General features: G+C 29.9%; 6 protein-coding genes across 9 annotated transcripts in view; 4 read left to right on the top strand and 2 right to left on the bottom strand.

The window, feature by feature from the left end:
• Nucleotides 1–88: 88 nt before the first annotated feature.
• Nucleotides 89–17,596, bottom strand: part of LOC100648014 (cleft lip and palate transmembrane protein 1 homolog) — a 34,286-nt gene continuing 16,778 nt past the window's right edge. The window contains exons 1-6 of one of the 3 annotated variants that reach the window (XM_003394920.4): nt 3,334–3,590; nt 2,400–2,978; nt 2,212–2,329; nt 1,931–2,134; nt 1,726–1,863; nt 89–1,654 (exon numbers count right to left, since the gene is read on the bottom strand). In XM_003394920.4, coding sequence (XP_003394968.1) covers nt 894–1,654; nt 1,726–1,863; nt 1,931–2,134; nt 2,212–2,329; nt 2,400–2,978; nt 3,334–3,450 — 1,917 coding nt within the window. In that variant the 5' untranslated portion in view covers nt 3,451–3,590 and the 3' untranslated portion in view covers nt 89–893. Of the gene's footprint in view, nt 1,655–1,725; nt 1,864–1,930; nt 2,135–2,211; nt 2,330–2,399; nt 2,979–3,333; nt 3,591–17,596 lie in introns of those variants that run through there. The other 2 variants (XM_012307809.3, XM_048405225.1) reach the window with 2 other exon arrangements.
• Nucleotides 3,798–6,134, top strand: LOC100649086 (chromatin assembly factor 1 subunit B). The gene is made up of 6 exons (XM_003394929.4): nt 3,798–4,158; nt 4,252–4,384; nt 4,448–4,751; nt 4,820–5,083; nt 5,176–5,403; nt 5,470–6,134. Exons 1-6 carry the CDS (start codon nt 4,018–4,020, stop codon nt 5,999–6,001), a joined length of 1,602 nt encoding a protein of 533 aa, XP_003394977.1. The 5' UTR covers nt 3,798–4,017; the 3' UTR covers nt 6,002–6,134.
• Nucleotides 6,487–10,668, top strand: LOC100650317 (tubulin alpha-2/alpha-4 chain). 2 transcript variants are annotated; one of them, XM_020862725.2, is made up of 9 exons: nt 6,487–6,611; nt 8,376–8,598; nt 8,658–8,762; nt 8,866–9,062; nt 9,149–9,241; nt 9,359–9,544; nt 9,723–9,971; nt 10,220–10,383; nt 10,465–10,668. In XM_020862725.2, the coding sequence occupies exons 1-9, from the start codon at nt 6,609–6,611 to the stop codon at nt 10,589–10,591; spliced, it is 1,347 nt and encodes a 448-aa protein (XP_020718384.2). In that variant the 5' UTR covers nt 6,487–6,608; the 3' UTR covers nt 10,592–10,668. The 2 variants fall into 2 exon arrangements, with proteins under 2 accessions (XP_020718384.2, XP_003394986.2); XM_003394938.4 differs by lacking the exon at nt 6,487–6,611 and adding an exon at nt 7,881–8,253.
• Nucleotides 11,671–13,854, top strand: LOC100642875 (BRISC and BRCA1-A complex member 2). The gene is made up of 4 exons (XM_003394960.3): nt 11,671–11,985; nt 12,058–12,359; nt 12,434–12,811; nt 12,879–13,854. The coding sequence occupies exons 1-4, from the start codon at nt 11,898–11,900 to the stop codon at nt 13,251–13,253; spliced, it is 1,143 nt and encodes a 380-aa protein (XP_003395008.2). The 5' UTR covers nt 11,671–11,897; the 3' UTR covers nt 13,254–13,854.
• On the top strand, nt 13,654–14,721 carry LOC105665655 (NAD(P)H-hydrate epimerase). Its single transcript, XM_012307811.3, has 2 exons — nt 13,654–13,799; nt 13,897–14,721. Exon 2 carries the CDS (start codon nt 13,913–13,915, stop codon nt 14,615–14,617), a length of 705 nt encoding a protein of 234 aa, XP_012163201.1. The 5' UTR covers nt 13,654–13,799; nt 13,897–13,912; the 3' UTR covers nt 14,618–14,721.
• LOC100651598 (protein LTV1 homolog) lies at nt 14,632–17,557 on the bottom strand. Its single transcript, XM_003394948.4, has 7 exons — nt 17,393–17,557; nt 16,754–17,306; nt 16,481–16,677; nt 16,087–16,215; nt 15,831–16,022; nt 15,504–15,752; nt 14,632–15,418 (listed from the first exon to the last, which is right to left on the bottom strand). The coding sequence occupies exons 1-7, from the start codon at nt 17,393–17,395 to the stop codon at nt 15,305–15,307; spliced, it is 1,437 nt and encodes a 478-aa protein (XP_003394996.1). The 5' UTR covers nt 17,396–17,557; the 3' UTR covers nt 14,632–15,304.

The raw sequence follows: 17,596 nt of genomic DNA, 5'->3' as shown, positions 1-17,596 counted from the left end.
TAAAAATAAAGTAACTTTAACTTTTTTCTCCTTTTATTCATTTTCATAAACAGAATATTCTATTGCTGGTAATTATGACAAAATTAAATATTCGTAGAAGACACTGATTTATTAAAAACAATAATTATAATTTTGTTTAATAGCAAAGATAACTTAATTTTTAACATATTCATCATGTAAATTGTTTAGAATTCACTATTTTTTGCAAAAATATGTTACAATATCCGATACGTACATAGACAACAGTAAACACAAAATATTTGACGCAAGATTTATATTATTTATGGTTCATTATATATAGATTTGATGTACATATACTCATTACAATATTTGTGTATGTAAGCAATCAGAATTACAGATCGTTTCATGTATATATATATTATATATATTATATATATTATACATATTATATATAATTATATACATTATATATATATATATATATATATAAACAATTTGTGGCTTGGAATATCTTTGAACATTCAAATAAACTTTATATGTATATGTTTGATTTGATATAAAATAATGAAGATTATTACAAAGCATTGAAACATAAACGAAATGTACGAGTTTAAATCAAAGCATGATAACAACTGCTTCCTAAAAAGAGTACATTTTTATAACATTCTTTACAATCGCACTAAATCTTTTTCTAATATTTTGCCGATTGCAATAAACATTGATATTCTTATTCAAGCACATCAATGTCTCTGCGAGACCTTTCAATTAGCTAGATCTTAAAAGCAAAAGAATATATACATACACACGTAGTTATATCAAACTCACAAAGGTATACATTAATGCGTATAGATATATCCTTTGGTACTAATAAATTTATTAATTTAAGATAAAGTTTGAATAATATATTTAACGCTAACATTATGCACCAGATATTACTCGTTCTTTTTATTTGCTTCACTTTTTGGACGATCTTTGATAGATTCTTGTTTTTTGTCTTTAATCATTTTAACTTCCATTTCGCCAGAAAAGCCAAATTCATTTACTCTAGCATGATCAGTTTTATATATCCATCTTTGGTATAAAAATATAAAGAAAACGATGTCATCGCGGAAACAACCAATTCTATATAATGTTGGCATCTTTACAACAAATGCAAAAATATCATCAATAAATGTATTTAAAAATTTATAAGACATCATACGCCATGGAAGATGTGCCACGCTTTTTAATTTGTAATTAATAAATAGCTGTGGTGTCATCATAATAAACCCAAACGTTAATAAAAATCCATAGAGCATATTAAGAACCCAAGAATACCATCCTTTATGTTCTAAATACATCAATGAATAAATTGCATATCCTCCTAGAAGAGGATAAAGAGTCCATGATAAATATTTAAAAGCAAGCCTATCATATTCTTTTGTAGATGATTCTACATATGATCCTTTATCATGGAAACTTATTTTTGGGAAGATACTAAGTATTTTTGAGTTTCTATCAACAGTAATATTTACGACCTTATTAATTTTCCATATTTCTATGCATAAACCTATCGCGCAACTAATCCGAACCACTGTATTTGTGTCGTTGTCAAGAACATACAATGAAACAATCAATGATTGAAAAACATTGAAAAATACAGATCGAACTGACAGTCCTTCCAATGAATTACGATTGTTCCAGAATTGTATATCTAAAAAAAATACATAAAGAATGTAATAATTGTCTATTTATAAACATTAAATTATTTATTTTTAACTTTACCATTTTTAAATGCTAAAAATTCGAACACACTGTGTAATACTGATACAATTATAGTCAGACCCAATAGGTAAGGATTAGTTTCTAATAGTGTTTCTTTTAAAGTATCTTGATCATCGTCTTCTTCGTCTGTTGAATCTCCTATATAAAAATATTATTAGAAAATTTTTTTTGTACTTACTTTAATATTATTCACAAAATAACATACCCATAAATGAAGATATCCATTTATTTCTCATTGACTGAGCTGCATAAATTTGCCACTTAAATAATGAAAGTGGTTGATAGGTTAATCTAAGTTCAAGTTCTTTAACAGTATCATTTAAGGGTTGATAATCTCTTTGCATATTCCAAAAATCGTTCATATATAATATAGGCTTATAGAATTTCTCACCAGGTAAAAAATGAATATCTATTGAAAAGAAGTATTTATATTAATTACATACATTTACGTAAATAAAAATTAAAATGTGTTAAGGAGAAACTTACATGTATCTAAAGGTGGAGATAATTGACCATATACCCAGTTAGTATGATCTGTTACTAAATTAATAGTTAAATTTGGATGCCAATGTGATAAATATTCTTGATTCATTAGTTCAGCTTTCTACAATGAATATAAATATAAATATCTTTACCTTCATATATACATAAAATGAACTACAAGGTATACACACCTCAATTTCTTCTTTACTTGCAGTAGTTTCACCAGTTAATAGATTGTGCCTTTTTTGATATTTAACTTTTTTGAATTTGTTTAACATTTTTCTAGAGTACGACATATAATCTCCTGCATAGTTTTTTCCATCTTTGGGGTTCGGAGACTTTCCACTTTTAGTGACATATATATGAAGATATATAGACCCATTATTTTTTAATTGATTGGTTGCAACGAATTTATAATTTCTAACTTTTGATCCATCTTGAAATGGTCCACTGTACCAATCTCCATATACTAATCCTTGTTCTAACCATACTAATGTTCTTGGATCATCAAATTGCTTAAAATTCTCTGATTCTGATAAATAAACATGTAAGTCAAATAATGTTCCATTTTCAAATATATTTACAGCTTGTGAATGTGCTGGATTGATAACACCAGGAAACTGAGAATTATCAGTTTGAAGTCGTCTGAATAGATGACTAATACAATAGATGATGAGGGCACGTATAATTAAAGATTTTGTTATTGCGAAGAATGATTCTAGGCGTGTTGGTTGATACCTCTTCCTTTGTTCGTCAATTTCTGCGTTTACCTATACATAGATAAAAGAAAAAGTAAGTTTTTAACATATAACTTCGATAAGATTAAAATAAACGAAATCTGCAATATCATCGCTGTATTGAACAAAACAGGTTGCAACGATTATTTACATTAGGTTTATTACACCACTAAACAATCATTTATATATCATTGATAAATTTGCAAATTTGATAAATTATATGTTATACTGGAATCAATTTTTAAAGAAGTTTTCAAGTGAAATCAACATGTGAAATGACAATAAAATTAAGCTCATTACTTTTGATGAAATACGATAAATATTTCCAAGGATAAAATAAATTATAAAATGAGAAAATACAAGGCAACAATACATATAATTAACACACATCTATTTCTTCGTTGTTTTCTGTAGAAACTAATTCTCCATTTTGTTGATTGTTATCCATACTATCTTTGATGCTTAGTTCCTTACGATCGTGATTATCATTTTCAGCACCCACCATTTTTGTGTTCAGATTGTTTCTCGTGCCCGTTTATTGGCGTGTATTCCCTTTGCATTTTCAGAGGGAGTTGTACGTACCGGATATACAATATATTTCATAAATCACATGTTTCATGACACTGAACTTGAATTCCTCGTATATTTAATCAAATAATATAAAATATATGCGATGAAATGTATTTACTATTTTTAATATTATAACTAAATTCGTTAAACTTATAAATAATAATACATAAATTGATTTTTAGTAAAATTATAGATAATTTATAATCATTAACATTCCAACTTACAAAAAAATAAAAACGTAAAATACGAACTAGTTCTCTGTCAATTTTCAACTTTTCTAAATAAATCTCTTTTAATAAATGCTATTCAGCTTCATGTCTGTTGTTATATTACTAGTGATATCTAACTAGGAGAATAGATAGTTAATTAAGATTGGACCTGAAAAAATCATATGTTTTGGCGGGAATAATGTGACATCTTGGAACAGGTTAGATGCAACCTGTTATCAATTATTGTAATAAACTTTTGTGACGTTATTGTATTATATCTTTAAATTAAAATTATGTGGTGCACTACGCCTGAAATTTCATGGCATAATCGTGATCCAGTTTTAAGTATTGATATACAGGCTGGAGTTTATGAAACACCAGAGAATGAAATTTTTTGGCGACTTGTCACTGGCGGTGCTGACTCGCACGTCTTGGTAATATTATGCAAATAATTCGTATTAAATATTTTTATATTAAATATAATCTAGAATAGAAATTTTTGTTTTTGAATTACTTCATAAAATTAGATATGGCATTTAACAACGAATGATAGTGGAGTTGCTACTGTGAAATGCGTAACCGATTTAGAACGACATCAAAGAGCAGTAAATGTAGTGCGATTTTCACCGTCGAAAGATATTTTAGCATCAGGAGACGATGGTTGGTAATATTATAAAGGATTAATTAGGAAGAGATTTTTATTAAAACTAAAATGCATTGCAGAATCAACTATAATTTTATGGAAACAAAAGGAGGACTGTGAATTTTTTATTAATTCTGATGAAACTAAAGATAAAGAACAATGGATTTCCTGGAAAGTATTAAGAGGACACCTCGAGGATGTTTATGATATTAGTTGGTCTCCAAATTCTAATATGTTAGTTTCGGGATCTGTAGATAATACAGCTATTTTATGGGATGTTCACAAAGGGCGTTCTGTATGTATATTATCCGACCATAAAGGTTTTGTACAAGGAGTTTCATGGGATCCTTGTAATCAATATATATCTACAATAAGTACAGATAGGTAAATATATTAAACCTTAATAATATTTGTGATGCTTTTAATACAATCATCAAATAATTTGTTCATAGGATGTGTCGTTTGATCGATATAAATACTAAAAGGACAGTGCAACGGGTTTATAAGGCAAAAATTCCAACACCACCGGACCATCCACTAAAAGATAAAGTAGTACGCTTGTTCTATGATGATACTTTTAAATCATTTTTTAGAAGATTAACATTTTCTACCGATGGATTATTACTTATTGTACCTTCCGGTATAATTGAACCTTTAGAAACTACTGAAAGAATATCTAATACAACTTTAATTTTCTCAAGATATAATTTAAAAGAGTAAGTTATTTATATTTTACATATTGACATATGATTATTATTATATAATAATCTAATTATATAGTAGATATAATATGCGATGTCATTTTTAGACCTCTTCTACTTTTACCTTCTTTGGATGATTGTACTATCGCAGTTCGATGTTGTCCAGTTTATTTTGAATTACGAAAGAGTGGCCCAACACCAGTGATAGCATTACCCTACAGAATGGTGTTTGCTGTTGCAACTCAGCATTCAATAATGATTTATGATACGCAACAAATTTCACCAATTGCTGTGATATCAAATATTCATTATACCAGATTAACTGATGTTGCATGGTAAGCAATGATTACATAACATTATTTTTAAATGAGAAGAAAAAATTAATCTATTTATGCTCCCAGGTCAAGCGATGGTAGAATATTAATAGCTTCTTCAACAGATGGATATTGTTCTATAATACAATTTCAAAGAGGTGAATTAGGTGAAGAATGTAAAAGGCAAAGTAATACTACAACAAAATCTAGCACTGTTAATAATGATTTTAAGCAATCTACGACATTAAATTCTAGCGCTAAAGATACATCAAAAGAACATTTATCGACCAACGATATAGATAATAGTGCTATGGATATTGAGATCATAAAATCAAAAGAAAAGGAAACTTTTATTAGGAATCCAGAAAGTGCCTTAAATCAAGATAATAAATTATTAGATAACATCATTAACGAGAAAAATGACGTAAACAATAAGGAAACAGAAGAGACTGAAGATATTGTATTAGTTTATAACGAAGAAAGTACTACTGAAGTTACTAAAGCAAATATAAAACATGCACCTAAAGAAAAAGAAGTGCCATTAATAATTTCTAATAAAGCACCCCGAAGAGTACAATTAATTACACTTTCTAGCCCAAAGGGATTTAAAAAAGAGTAATTTTGAGTTTGAAATACGACTAGCAATTAAAAAATATATTGACATATCTATATATATTTTTGTAATATTTCCTTTTGTATATTATATTTTGTATTATTGCAATAAATATATAAATTATAGATTTGATTTATAACTATTATCTTCTTTCATTTAATTTATTAATTCCCGTTTAATTTTCCGCGGCATTCGTTATGTAGTATGATATAATTAATGAATTATGTATAAATCATATATGACCATTATAATATTTTTATTTATATTTGTATAGACGTTCACATAAAAAAAATGCTTGTAATTCTGATAAATTTTCATAAATTGTTTCATCTCCTTTATTTAGTACCTAACGAGTTATGTAATCTATTAATTATTACAATTTGACGATACGTTTGAGGTATCATATAACTTTTTGTCGCATTTATATTTTAACTATACGCGGACACTATAGCGGTAGCCTTTGTCACCTGTGAAACTTAGAACAGATATTATATATCTATGAATAATAATATGGCGTATCACAGTGATCTGACTATTCGTTCAGTCAGACAGTAGTTGAATCGTGGTTCGTCCTGACACGTTTTTTTACCCTTAAGATTTTACATCATCAACCATGGTAAGTATATTAATTATCATACATTTTATTGCTATTTCATAAAAATTATAATTAAAAGCTATAATTATAACCTGTTATAATTAAAGTTATTTTTAATAATTATAGTTATTATAGGCATCCATTAAAAAAAATTTTAATACAAAAATTTGAATTTTCTTATTATATTATCATTGCGAAAGATTGAACTTTCGAATACATATAGTGATTCTTATCTGCTATAATAGTTAATAGATTATAACTCAATTCAAAACTATGCAGTATTAACATTGTGTATAACCAGCATATCCTTTAATTATAATATACCGTGCTCCCTTATAGTTCAATCGACCGATTAGAGAACTGTCAATAGCAAATCGTGTATAAGACAGTTTCCGAAGTTAAGGTTCATACGACGAATACATTATAGTTGGATAAATATTTCAGGGAATCGAGAGATCGATTTTTAACTAACGCGGCATAGAACCCAATAAACAAAACTCCAATTTACATACTTACAGCTTGAATTTCAATTTAGCTTATTAATTGCAATGCAAATAACGTTTAAATAATACATATTTTTGTCTTTGAAAATATTATAAATAAATAGTCATTGAATGAAGTAAAGTTTTTAACTGCTGGTTAGTACGAGTGTTTCGTAATTCACAGTCGGAAGATTTTACAGAAAACATTTTAAAAAGAATATCTTAAAATATTCATGTTTACTGCAAGAAGAGTAAAAGGAACGTAACAATTAAATTGACGCGTATACTCTGGCGAGAATCGGAATAATTTAATCTCTTTAAATTCATATCGATGCCATAATAAATTCTGTTTCGTATTAAGAATTAAAATATTCTCTAAATTTAATTACGTTACAGATCATAGGCGTATTAGTACGTACATTTGAATGTATAATATACATGTGTATACAAAAATGATCGATCGAATCGGTAGTTGTTCCTTTCGCTGCGAAGATCGTTCGTTTGGAGAACCGCAAAATTGTGTCACGTACAAAACGATGTTCGATCAAGCTGCTATGGTTACAGTATGTCAACCTGTAAAAATCGATTTTTAGCATGATGCACCTAGAGAATGTAAAGTACCGGAAGAGTCTATGACTCTCCTATGCCCCGTACGCATAGCGGCAACGAGTCGATCTTTAACTATAATGTCCTCTTTTAGATTGCGATTAAATTATTAAACGAAGATATGACAGGTCAAGGTAAAATAGCTCTGCGATTTACTGACAGGTATAAGATTGCTTTATGTCGATGGAATTTCGACATGTCAGTTCGTAATCACATCCTGTTGAGTGCTTTAACTGATTCAGTTTAGAAACGTATAAGTCAAGTGATTCGCTTGTTTCAATCTGCCGACGTCTTTTATAAATCGTTCCAACGGAAAAATTCGATCCCACTTATTTCCAACAATGAAAATTCCTATTTCATACCTTTTTAAACAACAACAAAAAACAGCTTATACAATTTATGTCATTTGAAATGTTCCACAAAGCTGAAACGTATATAAACATTAATCGAATACATTTAAATATCAGTTTTAAATATTCTTTTGTTCGTGCTTTGTACTTTTTATTAATCCTCTCCATACAAAGTAATTGATGCTGCAAAAGAGTCAGTCACATTAAAAGATAATGGCAAAAAAGGTATAGCATTCAAGTTATGGCAGACAAAGTCGTACAAGATCGTAATTAAAATCAGTTTATAATAATAACGTTAAATACGGTTATGGCAATTACTAAATATTTTTATTTATATATTATTACAGCGGGAATGTATATCCATTCATATTGGCCAAGCTGGCGTCCAAATGGCTAACGCTTGCTGGGAACTATACTGCTTGGAACATGGAATTCAACCTAATGGACAAATGCCCAGAGACACCACCGTTGGTTACGGGGATGATTCTTTCAACACATTCTTTTCCGAGACGGACTCGGGAAAACACGTTCCAAGAGCCGTGTTTGTCGATCTCGAACCAACAGTAGTAGGCAAGTAATTGTGGAAAAAATCTCGATTTCCTTATTAAAATGTTTCCACCGTGTTTTAGATGAAGTTCGTACAGGTACATATAGAGAACTGTTCCATCCGGAGCAACTAATCACGGGCAAAGAAGATGCGGCGAATAATTACGCGCGAGGTCATTACACCATAGGTATACGTCATACGTGCAATTTGCGTAAATTGAAAATTTGAACAACGAGTTATCTTTACTCTCGTTTTCTTCGTCTCTTTCAATTTTAAATTGTACTCTCTAGGGAAGGAAATTGTGGACCTGACTTTGGATCGAATTCGCAGACTCACTGAACGATGCAAAGGTCTGCAGGGTTTTCTAATCTTCCATTCGTTCGGTGGTGGCACAGGATCAGGATTTTCGAGTTTAGTGATGGAAAGATTGTCCGTTGATTATCCAAAGAAAAGTAAATTGACTTTTAGTATTTATCCCGCGCCTCAGGTAAAGACGATTAGAAACATAAACTTTTAATATTCGTTAACAGTAAATTATGATAATTATGTGTTATACGATGCGTTATTTATTAGGTATCGACTGCCGTTGTAGAGCCATATAACGCGATTCTTTATACACATCCAACACTAGAACATTGCGACGTGGCCTTCATAGTTGACAATCAAGTATGTATTCCTACTCTGTATCTACGATTCTTATGATCAGTCAAAGTTCAGGTTTAAAATATCACGACTTTGCGCCTTCTATATCAACTTATTAATAATTGATAACATTTCACATAGGCCATTTATGAATTATGCAGAAGGAATTTAAGCATCGATAGACCTACGTACACAAATTTAAATCGTTTAATTGGACAAATCGTTTCATCGATAACCGCAAGTTTACGATTCGATGGAGCTCTTAACGTTGACCTTACCGAATTTCAAACAAATTTAGTACCATATCCGCGTATTCATTTTCCTCTTGTAAGTCAGTCATAAGTATTTTGTAATTCTGCTAAAAATAAAAATATAATATATATATATATATATATATACATGATTTATTATATTTTTATTTCATATATACATATATAGATTTATGTAACAATGTTGCAAAATTTCATTTGTGCTCTATGATACAAATATTTCTTATATTCTGTAGGCAACTTACGCTCCAGTTTTATCAGCTGCAAATGCTAGTCATGAGAGAATTACTGTAGCGGAGATAACGAATTCGTGTTTTGAACCAAATCATCAAATGGTGAATTGTGATCCGCGTAGAGGAAAATACATGGCAGTTTGCATGCTTTACAGAGGAGATGTTGTTCCCAAAGATGTAAATGCTGCTATTGCGACAATCAAACGACAGAAACATATTCAATTTGTCGAATGGTGTCCGACTGGTTTTAAGGTTCGTTCGACAATTATGTAAGATAATTTTTCCTTATGTGAAAAAGAAAGAAGAATATTTAACGTGGCCTTTACGAAACAGGATTGCATAAGAAATATTTTTAATTAGTTAGAAGACATTAACCTTTGTCAAAAATTCTAATTATACCAACGGAAGAGGTAGTCAGATACAGTTAAATTCCAGTCACATAGACAAGAAGAGATAGTCAAACAAATAAAGAATTATATTTTTTACTACACTTTTTGTAGGTAGGGATAAATTATCAACCACCCACTGTAGTACCAGGAGGTGATCTTGCAAAAGTAGAAAGAGCTGTATGTTGTCTTTGTAACACCACTGCAATAGTTGAAGCATGGGCTAGAATCGATAATAAATTTGATCTGATGTATGCTAAACGAGCGTTTGTTCATTGGTAAACTGATATCTCCATTATTTTGTCGCATTTAAATTTGAGAAGAATTTTTTTTATCTTCTTGAACCTTTTTAAATATAGGTTTGTCGGTGAAGGTATGGAGGAAGGTGAATTTGCGGAAGCGAGAGAAGATTTAGCAGCTTTAGAATTGGATTATCGTGAAGTTCAAGAAGACGCAGCTAATACTGAAGACGAAGAAGAATATTGATTCTTTAAATGTATCGAAAATGTATTATTTACACTCAATTTTCTGATTGAAATATAATAAATAAGATTAATAACTTGCTCGTTTGTCGTGAAAATTTATATTTCGTTTTCGTTTATACTATACTAGGTAATATGATCCATGAACCAATCATTGAATTTTACTGAGTTACTGAGAACAAAAATACATTTTACTTTACAAGTGTAATTAGTTAATTATCTGAAAAAAATAAAACAATTGTATCTTAAAAATATATACTATAAAAATTTAAATATAAGTTATTACGAAATAAATTTTACATGAAATATTATTTTAATCCCCCCCCTAATTTTTTTATGAAGGAATCCTCCGCTAGTTCAAAAATCCTGTTTTTCTAAAATTTTAATTCAGTCCTACTAATCCGCTGACGATGCGCGCGCTCTATTTGCGCTTACGCGAGAAAATATATGAAAGGACTGTCTAAAATACTCTCTATTCACGTAAAATTCAAATCGTGAATATTTTAAACCATCGACTTTGCGACTGGCACTGTCTGCGGAGTCCAACCGAGGAACCGCAGCCTTGACCGATTTTTACTAGCCGGAATATTGGTTAGTGTCGGACCCTGTAACTCGACATTCTCGGTCAGCCTATTCAGTTCTTCAGATCCCCACTGTTCAGTAATGGATAGGGTCCGATTGCTATGCCTTAAATGAACGAACTTTGACTGATTCACCACAAACATTATCGGTTTTACCTTAGACAGGAATGAGGGTGTACACGTGCAAAAAGAAAGTAGCTGCGAAAGAAATAGAGCGGCAGAGATAATAGGGTACCTAAAAAATTTACATAAACGGACAACGACGAGATCTCGAGAAAATTCAGACTCCTTGAAGGGTCATACGTGATTCGTTCCATAACTGCTAATTCAATAGGGCTCTCAACTGAACATTGCTTAATGAAGTGTTTCCTTTGCCAAGTTCTGACTTCCTCTTATTCGGCAACACTTGGTGAATATCTGGACAATGAGTTTAAATTTCCCCCTCGGTTTATACGAGATGTCTCTAGCCTCTAGATTCTAGATACAATTAACGAAACTATATTCAGGCGACTACATGAAAGACAAGTTCACGCGATAGCGTAGTATATAAAAATATTGTTTTTCCATCCTAAACATCAGCAAACGTTAACATGTACATTTGAAAACATTTGTGTAATAATAACAAAATACTATGTGATACGCGTAGAATTTACGAAAGGTTTTTTTTCTATACTGACTATTTGTTACTTACCGAGTATATGTTAAGTGTTATAATATAAAAGTATTACAATGTTAAACCAACAATGTGCGATTTTGACTGTCATTGACTCATATATCGAGCCACTTTTAATCCATGTTTTATCGACTGATAAACTTGGTTAGTTTAGTACATAAAATATGTTATGATAATTTATAATTATATTATTATATTCTTTTATTCTTTTATAAGGAGTTTGCTGCGAAACAATCGAGATAGATTCTATGTCATCCAGTTGTGGAAAAGTACACGGAGATCGTTTTAAATTATCTATACCTTATGCTAAACAAAATTTAACTTGGAATGTACTGTTTGATTCGCAATGTCCTGAAATGGGACCTGATTTCATATTTAATGACAATACATTCCTAGCAGATATGGACGTGGATTCATTATCTGCCAAAGTACCTAGTCTTGCTAAATGGAATCCTAATGATGAAAATGCATTATTGAATGTTCTTAGAGAACTTTTATCATGCTACAAACAACATCAGGTTTGTGATTGTTACATATAAATTTTTTAATACTGGAACTACATTGAATTTGATACATCTTTCTTTTAAATCAGGTACAATTAATTCAGAAGCAAGCTAGATTACAATTAGAATATAATATGCTAATGAATTCAGGAGAAGTCAAAACAGAAGATGTTGAAGTAATATTGTTACCATTCAGTTCTAAACCAACAGAAGCTAGATTTTTAATAAGTTTATCAGTGGATGTTTCACAGTTAGAAATTCGTACTTGTAAATCAGAAAGTGACATTGCAATGCTTCTTGTAACATTTTCTGGAACAGGTTGGAGTCATGTTACTCCACAACTTTACTTTTCAAAATCTTTAGAAGAGTCTCTTAGTGAAACAGGTGAATTACATTTACCACATTTTCCATATGACATATACCTACTACGATATATACCAAAAGTAAAAAAATATATTGCAGGAAAGGTATGTAACTTGTTTTAATTTTGTTTTTGTGCTATAATAATTATGAATAAAATAAATATTGTTTTAGGTAAACTCAGTTGTCCAAAGCTTAAAGAGAAGAAGAGATTATATAGCAGCATGTTCATTTATCCACCATAAATGTCTTTTAGAATATGATGCTATAAACTGTAAATATGTGACATTTTTAGTATGTGTAGATGACTTTTACGCATGTGTGCATATTCAGTTTCCATTTGGATTTCCTCAAGAACCACCTCTAGTTGAATTACGCTCAATATATCATTTGATTCAACGTACTACCTACAGTGAAAGAATAAAATATCCTTATGATGTTTCATGGTCGCCACAACTTATGGTAAAACGGTTGTGTCAAACCATTTACTCGTATTTACAAACATTTAAATTCAATTCTATCAAAAATTGTTCAGGGAATCAAAGTTAGTTCATTACATAATTTAAATTATTTTAATTACTTGTTACATTAACATAAATCTCTCTTTGTACATACTGGTAATTATTCTTTCTAAATAAATCCATATAAAAATAAAAATAAATATAACACTACCTACTACAAGAATAACCAAAAAATTACTTTATTATTATTTAATGTTAATATTTATTTTCTATATAATCGATAATAATAAAGTATTTTATACTTATAAGCGTGTAATTTTATACGTAAAATTAAAAACTTTGCCATATACATGTGTATATAAGACAATGTCAAAATGTAAACTATTGGAATCTGCGATAAACTTCAGTTTCGCTGTTCAATCGACTCATTGTCGTAAGAAGTACATGTAAATCTCGAAACGATTTCGAAGGATACAATAAAATTAATTCCATACGTACAGTTTTTAATGCAAGTGCTGAAAGATATTACTAAATAAAAATAATCAATATTTTCTGCTGAGATTAACATTTCTTTGCATTAATAAAAAGAATAATCACAGTTTACTGTAAGAGGTTATATTCTTTCCCATTATATGTACGTATATTTGTATGTAACAAAATTAATAAATGATATCATATATTAAGAGTTATATAAAACCTTGTTTGTCTAACAATAAATTTATTTTTGGAAGAGCATCATATACCAGTATGCTGAAATATTTGAATCAAACGGAAAGTATCAATGTAGATAAAGATTTATTTGAGAAATATAAGTTTAGCGTTGATCAATTAATGGAACTTGCTGGTCAAAGCTGTGCTATTGCCATTGCTCGTACTTATCCATCGCTTAAAAATTCTAAACAAAAAATTTTGATTTGTTGTGGCCCAGGAAACAATGGTGGTGATGGACTTGTTTGCGCTAGACACTTAAAACAATTTGGATATTTGCCTGAAATTTATTATCCTAAAAGGACAAACAATACACTGTATGAAAATTTACTGCATCAGTGCATTGAAAATGATATTCCCTTATTAAAGGATGATGTAGAATACATTGCTTCAAAGCAACTGCATCAATTTGGTCTTATAGTGGATGCAATATTTGGATTTAGTTTTAAGCCACCTATAAGAGATACATTTATTCCTATTATTCACCTGTTAAAAAATACGACTGTTCCAATTTGTAGTATTGATATACCATCAGGTTGGAGTGTTGAAGATGGACCACCTACAGAAGGCGGAATAAAACCAGAAATGCTTGTATCACTAACGGCGCCAAAATTATGTGCTAAAAAATTTGAAGGGAAGTATCATTATTTAGGTGGTCGATTTATACCTAAAAAATTGGATAAAGCATATAGCCTTAATCTACCTGAATATCCAGGAACTGATTTAATTCTTTTGTTAAATTAAGTCTTCATACAAACTTTAATTACTTGCATTTTTTATTACAAATATGTACAATAATCGAAAATAAAATATTTATAACTGTTGATAAACAGCTATATTGTCCTATATTTACAGATATGTATTTTATTTCCCATAGAAATACCGTACATATGTATAGTGAAACTGTTTTTTTACTTATGTTAATAATATTCAGTAGCTAGAGAAATAGCTTTCGCCTATAGCATCGCCGTGACGAATCTTGCACGCAGTTTGACATTGTTTTCGTTTCGTTTTGATTTAAATCCGCCGCTACATGTACTTTTTTCATGTATCTAGATGGCGGTTAAAATCTAACAAATTAACATTCATGCATGCTATAAACTGCTTATGGACATAGGGATATATATATTCGTATATAAGTGTAGGCGGTACATCTATGTCCCAGATATAAAGAAGTCTGGACCTCGATTCCGGACATTCGCTAGAGAAAAGTGGAACTTAAAAATAACATGGCTGGCAGAAGTAGGTTTCCAACGCAACTTTATTATTCTTGATGTTCGCCTTATTATGAGCTATAAAATCTTCCTCATTTATATTTTATATCACGGATTTCGCTCCATTTCGTATATTGTAAACAATATACGCGTAGTGTGTAAATTAATTTATTTATTATTAATTTATTAAAAAGATATATAACAGGAAATTTACATGTTAAAGTATTCTATTTCCTTGAATATTTTGCCTGTTATTTAATAATATTTTTTCTTGGCGTTTCTTTTCCTCCTTAAACGCTTCACTATTTGCCTTCCGTTCTATTCGCCTTTCCTGAAATTAATAACAAACAATTTTTTATTTGTATTATATGTTCTTGGCTTGTTATGTATGTATACAATTAGAATGATAATTTTACTCTTCTATATTCTTTAAGTGCACTTTTTCTTCGTTTTCTTTCTTCCGTAGTTTCATTTTTAGATCTTATACTTAATGTACTTAGGGTAGATTTCATAGTTTCTGCAATAGACTGAGGATATTTTGGTTTACAACTTTCATTTTGCTGATCAAATTGAGCCAATGTTTTAGCAGTCAATTTTCCAAGACACCCATCTAAAACATTTTCTGGTATACCTGTTTTTGGATTGACTTTGATCTTTCGTGGATACTACAAGAGAATTCACACATTATAATTTCACATAACAAAAGGAATAAAATAAATGAACAATTATTCTTAAACAACAACCTTGGGTTCAGAAATTAACTTTGGATGATTGTAAATATTACTGTATGTACTAATAATACTTTCACAATCCCATTTATCTTTCTCTCTTGTATTAACTATAAGTTCTTCTAAATGACTTTCATCCTCGGAGCTAGAATACTCCTTGTCCAAAATTCTCATTCTATCTTCTATCAATTGTGCAACATTATCTGCCTATGAAAATGAAAAGAAATGTGCTTAATTCTCTCTATTACAAATGCAGTTACTATTAACTTACATCTTCGTTTTGCTGTTGTTCAAATTCTGCTGCACACTGAAGAACTAAATCTGAATTTGGTGCAATATGTCCTTCAATTTCATCACAATCTAATGCGCCAATTTCATCATCATCGTATGCTATATACATCTGTATTAATAATGATACATGTTTATCAAATAAAATGTATAAGGAGTTGAAAAAAGGAGTCCTCTTGAATGTGGGTGTGATTGGCTATTTCTTATAGACACAACATAATCATAAAATCATAAAATTAAACTTACGTATTTAACACATATAGTAACATATAACACGTATAGTAACACATAGTGGTGAGTGATAGGGAGTAGTACCTCCCTTGATTCTGTGTACCCTTTCCAGCTATGTACAATATATCACATCAATAAATACTTACTTTTTCAAATTTATCATCAAGAAGAGTAAGTTGCTTGTTTCTTCTTATTACACTACTACTCATTGAATATTCTGTAAAACGGGATTTTGTTTCTTCTTCTTGAAAGGTATATTCAGATCTATTTAAACTACACACTTCATCTCGTTCTTCGTCGGATAATTCCATATGCCCCTCAGATGAAACATCAGATACTTGATCTGACTCATTTAAATCATATTTTTGAGATATAAGTCAATCATTTTATATAAATAATGTATTCTTATAGATACATACCACTTTCTTCTTGTGAAATTTCATTATCGCTATTGATTGCATTAGCTAATTGTACAAAATTATCATCCAATTCATTTTCTGGATCATCATAGTCGAAATCATCATCCATAGCAGCAACTATATCTGGATCTAAGTCTAGTTGCAACCCTGAAACTGGAGCTGCTTTATTTAAAAGACCAATTTTTTCTTCTACATTTGAAGCAAATACAGAGGATGGTAAATTAATTTTTGGCATATTTGTTTGATCATTTGATTTTAAAGTTGTACAATCTACGCGTTCCCATTCAGCTGTCAAAGAATTAACATCTTTAAGATGTTTCAAATAATCATAATCATCATCAAAATATATCCCATATTTTCGCTGCTCCTCTTTACGCTTATCATCATCTATTTTCTTTTTCTCGAGTTTAGAAGCTTGTGTATGTCCAACAGGTACAAGCACGCGTTCTGGTGCTGTTTCATCGGCGATTAATGGATCTCTTTGTGATCGATGAACTAAATGAAATGTTACTGAATTTTTTTTATCAATGAATTTCTTTGTTTTCCCCTTCGGCTGAAAATTGTAAAAGATCAAATGCATAATGTAGAAATAACCTAATGCACAAATATGTGTATAACCTCATTAATATACTAGCTTACCATTTTTTAAATATTTTTTTATTCAACAGGTTTCAGAAATTCACAGACAGATTAATAACAGAACATTTACTTAAAATTGCTTATAGATTTAATTCTACAATCACTGTTCTGATCACGATAACGCATATAGCTTTGCTCTATAATACTTTATATGACTGTAGTTCTGAGCGAACACGGAAGCATGCGATTTACCAGTAGTTTTCA

Source organism: Bombus terrestris, chromosome 4 (genome assembly GCF_910591885.1).
Source record: "Bombus terrestris chromosome 4, iyBomTerr1.2, whole genome shotgun sequence".
Taxonomy (NCBI): Eukaryota; Metazoa; Arthropoda; class Insecta; order Hymenoptera; family Apidae; genus Bombus; species Bombus terrestris.
The sequence above is the reverse complement of the archived record's forward strand: the minus strand, read 5'-3'. Positions and strand labels throughout refer to the sequence as shown.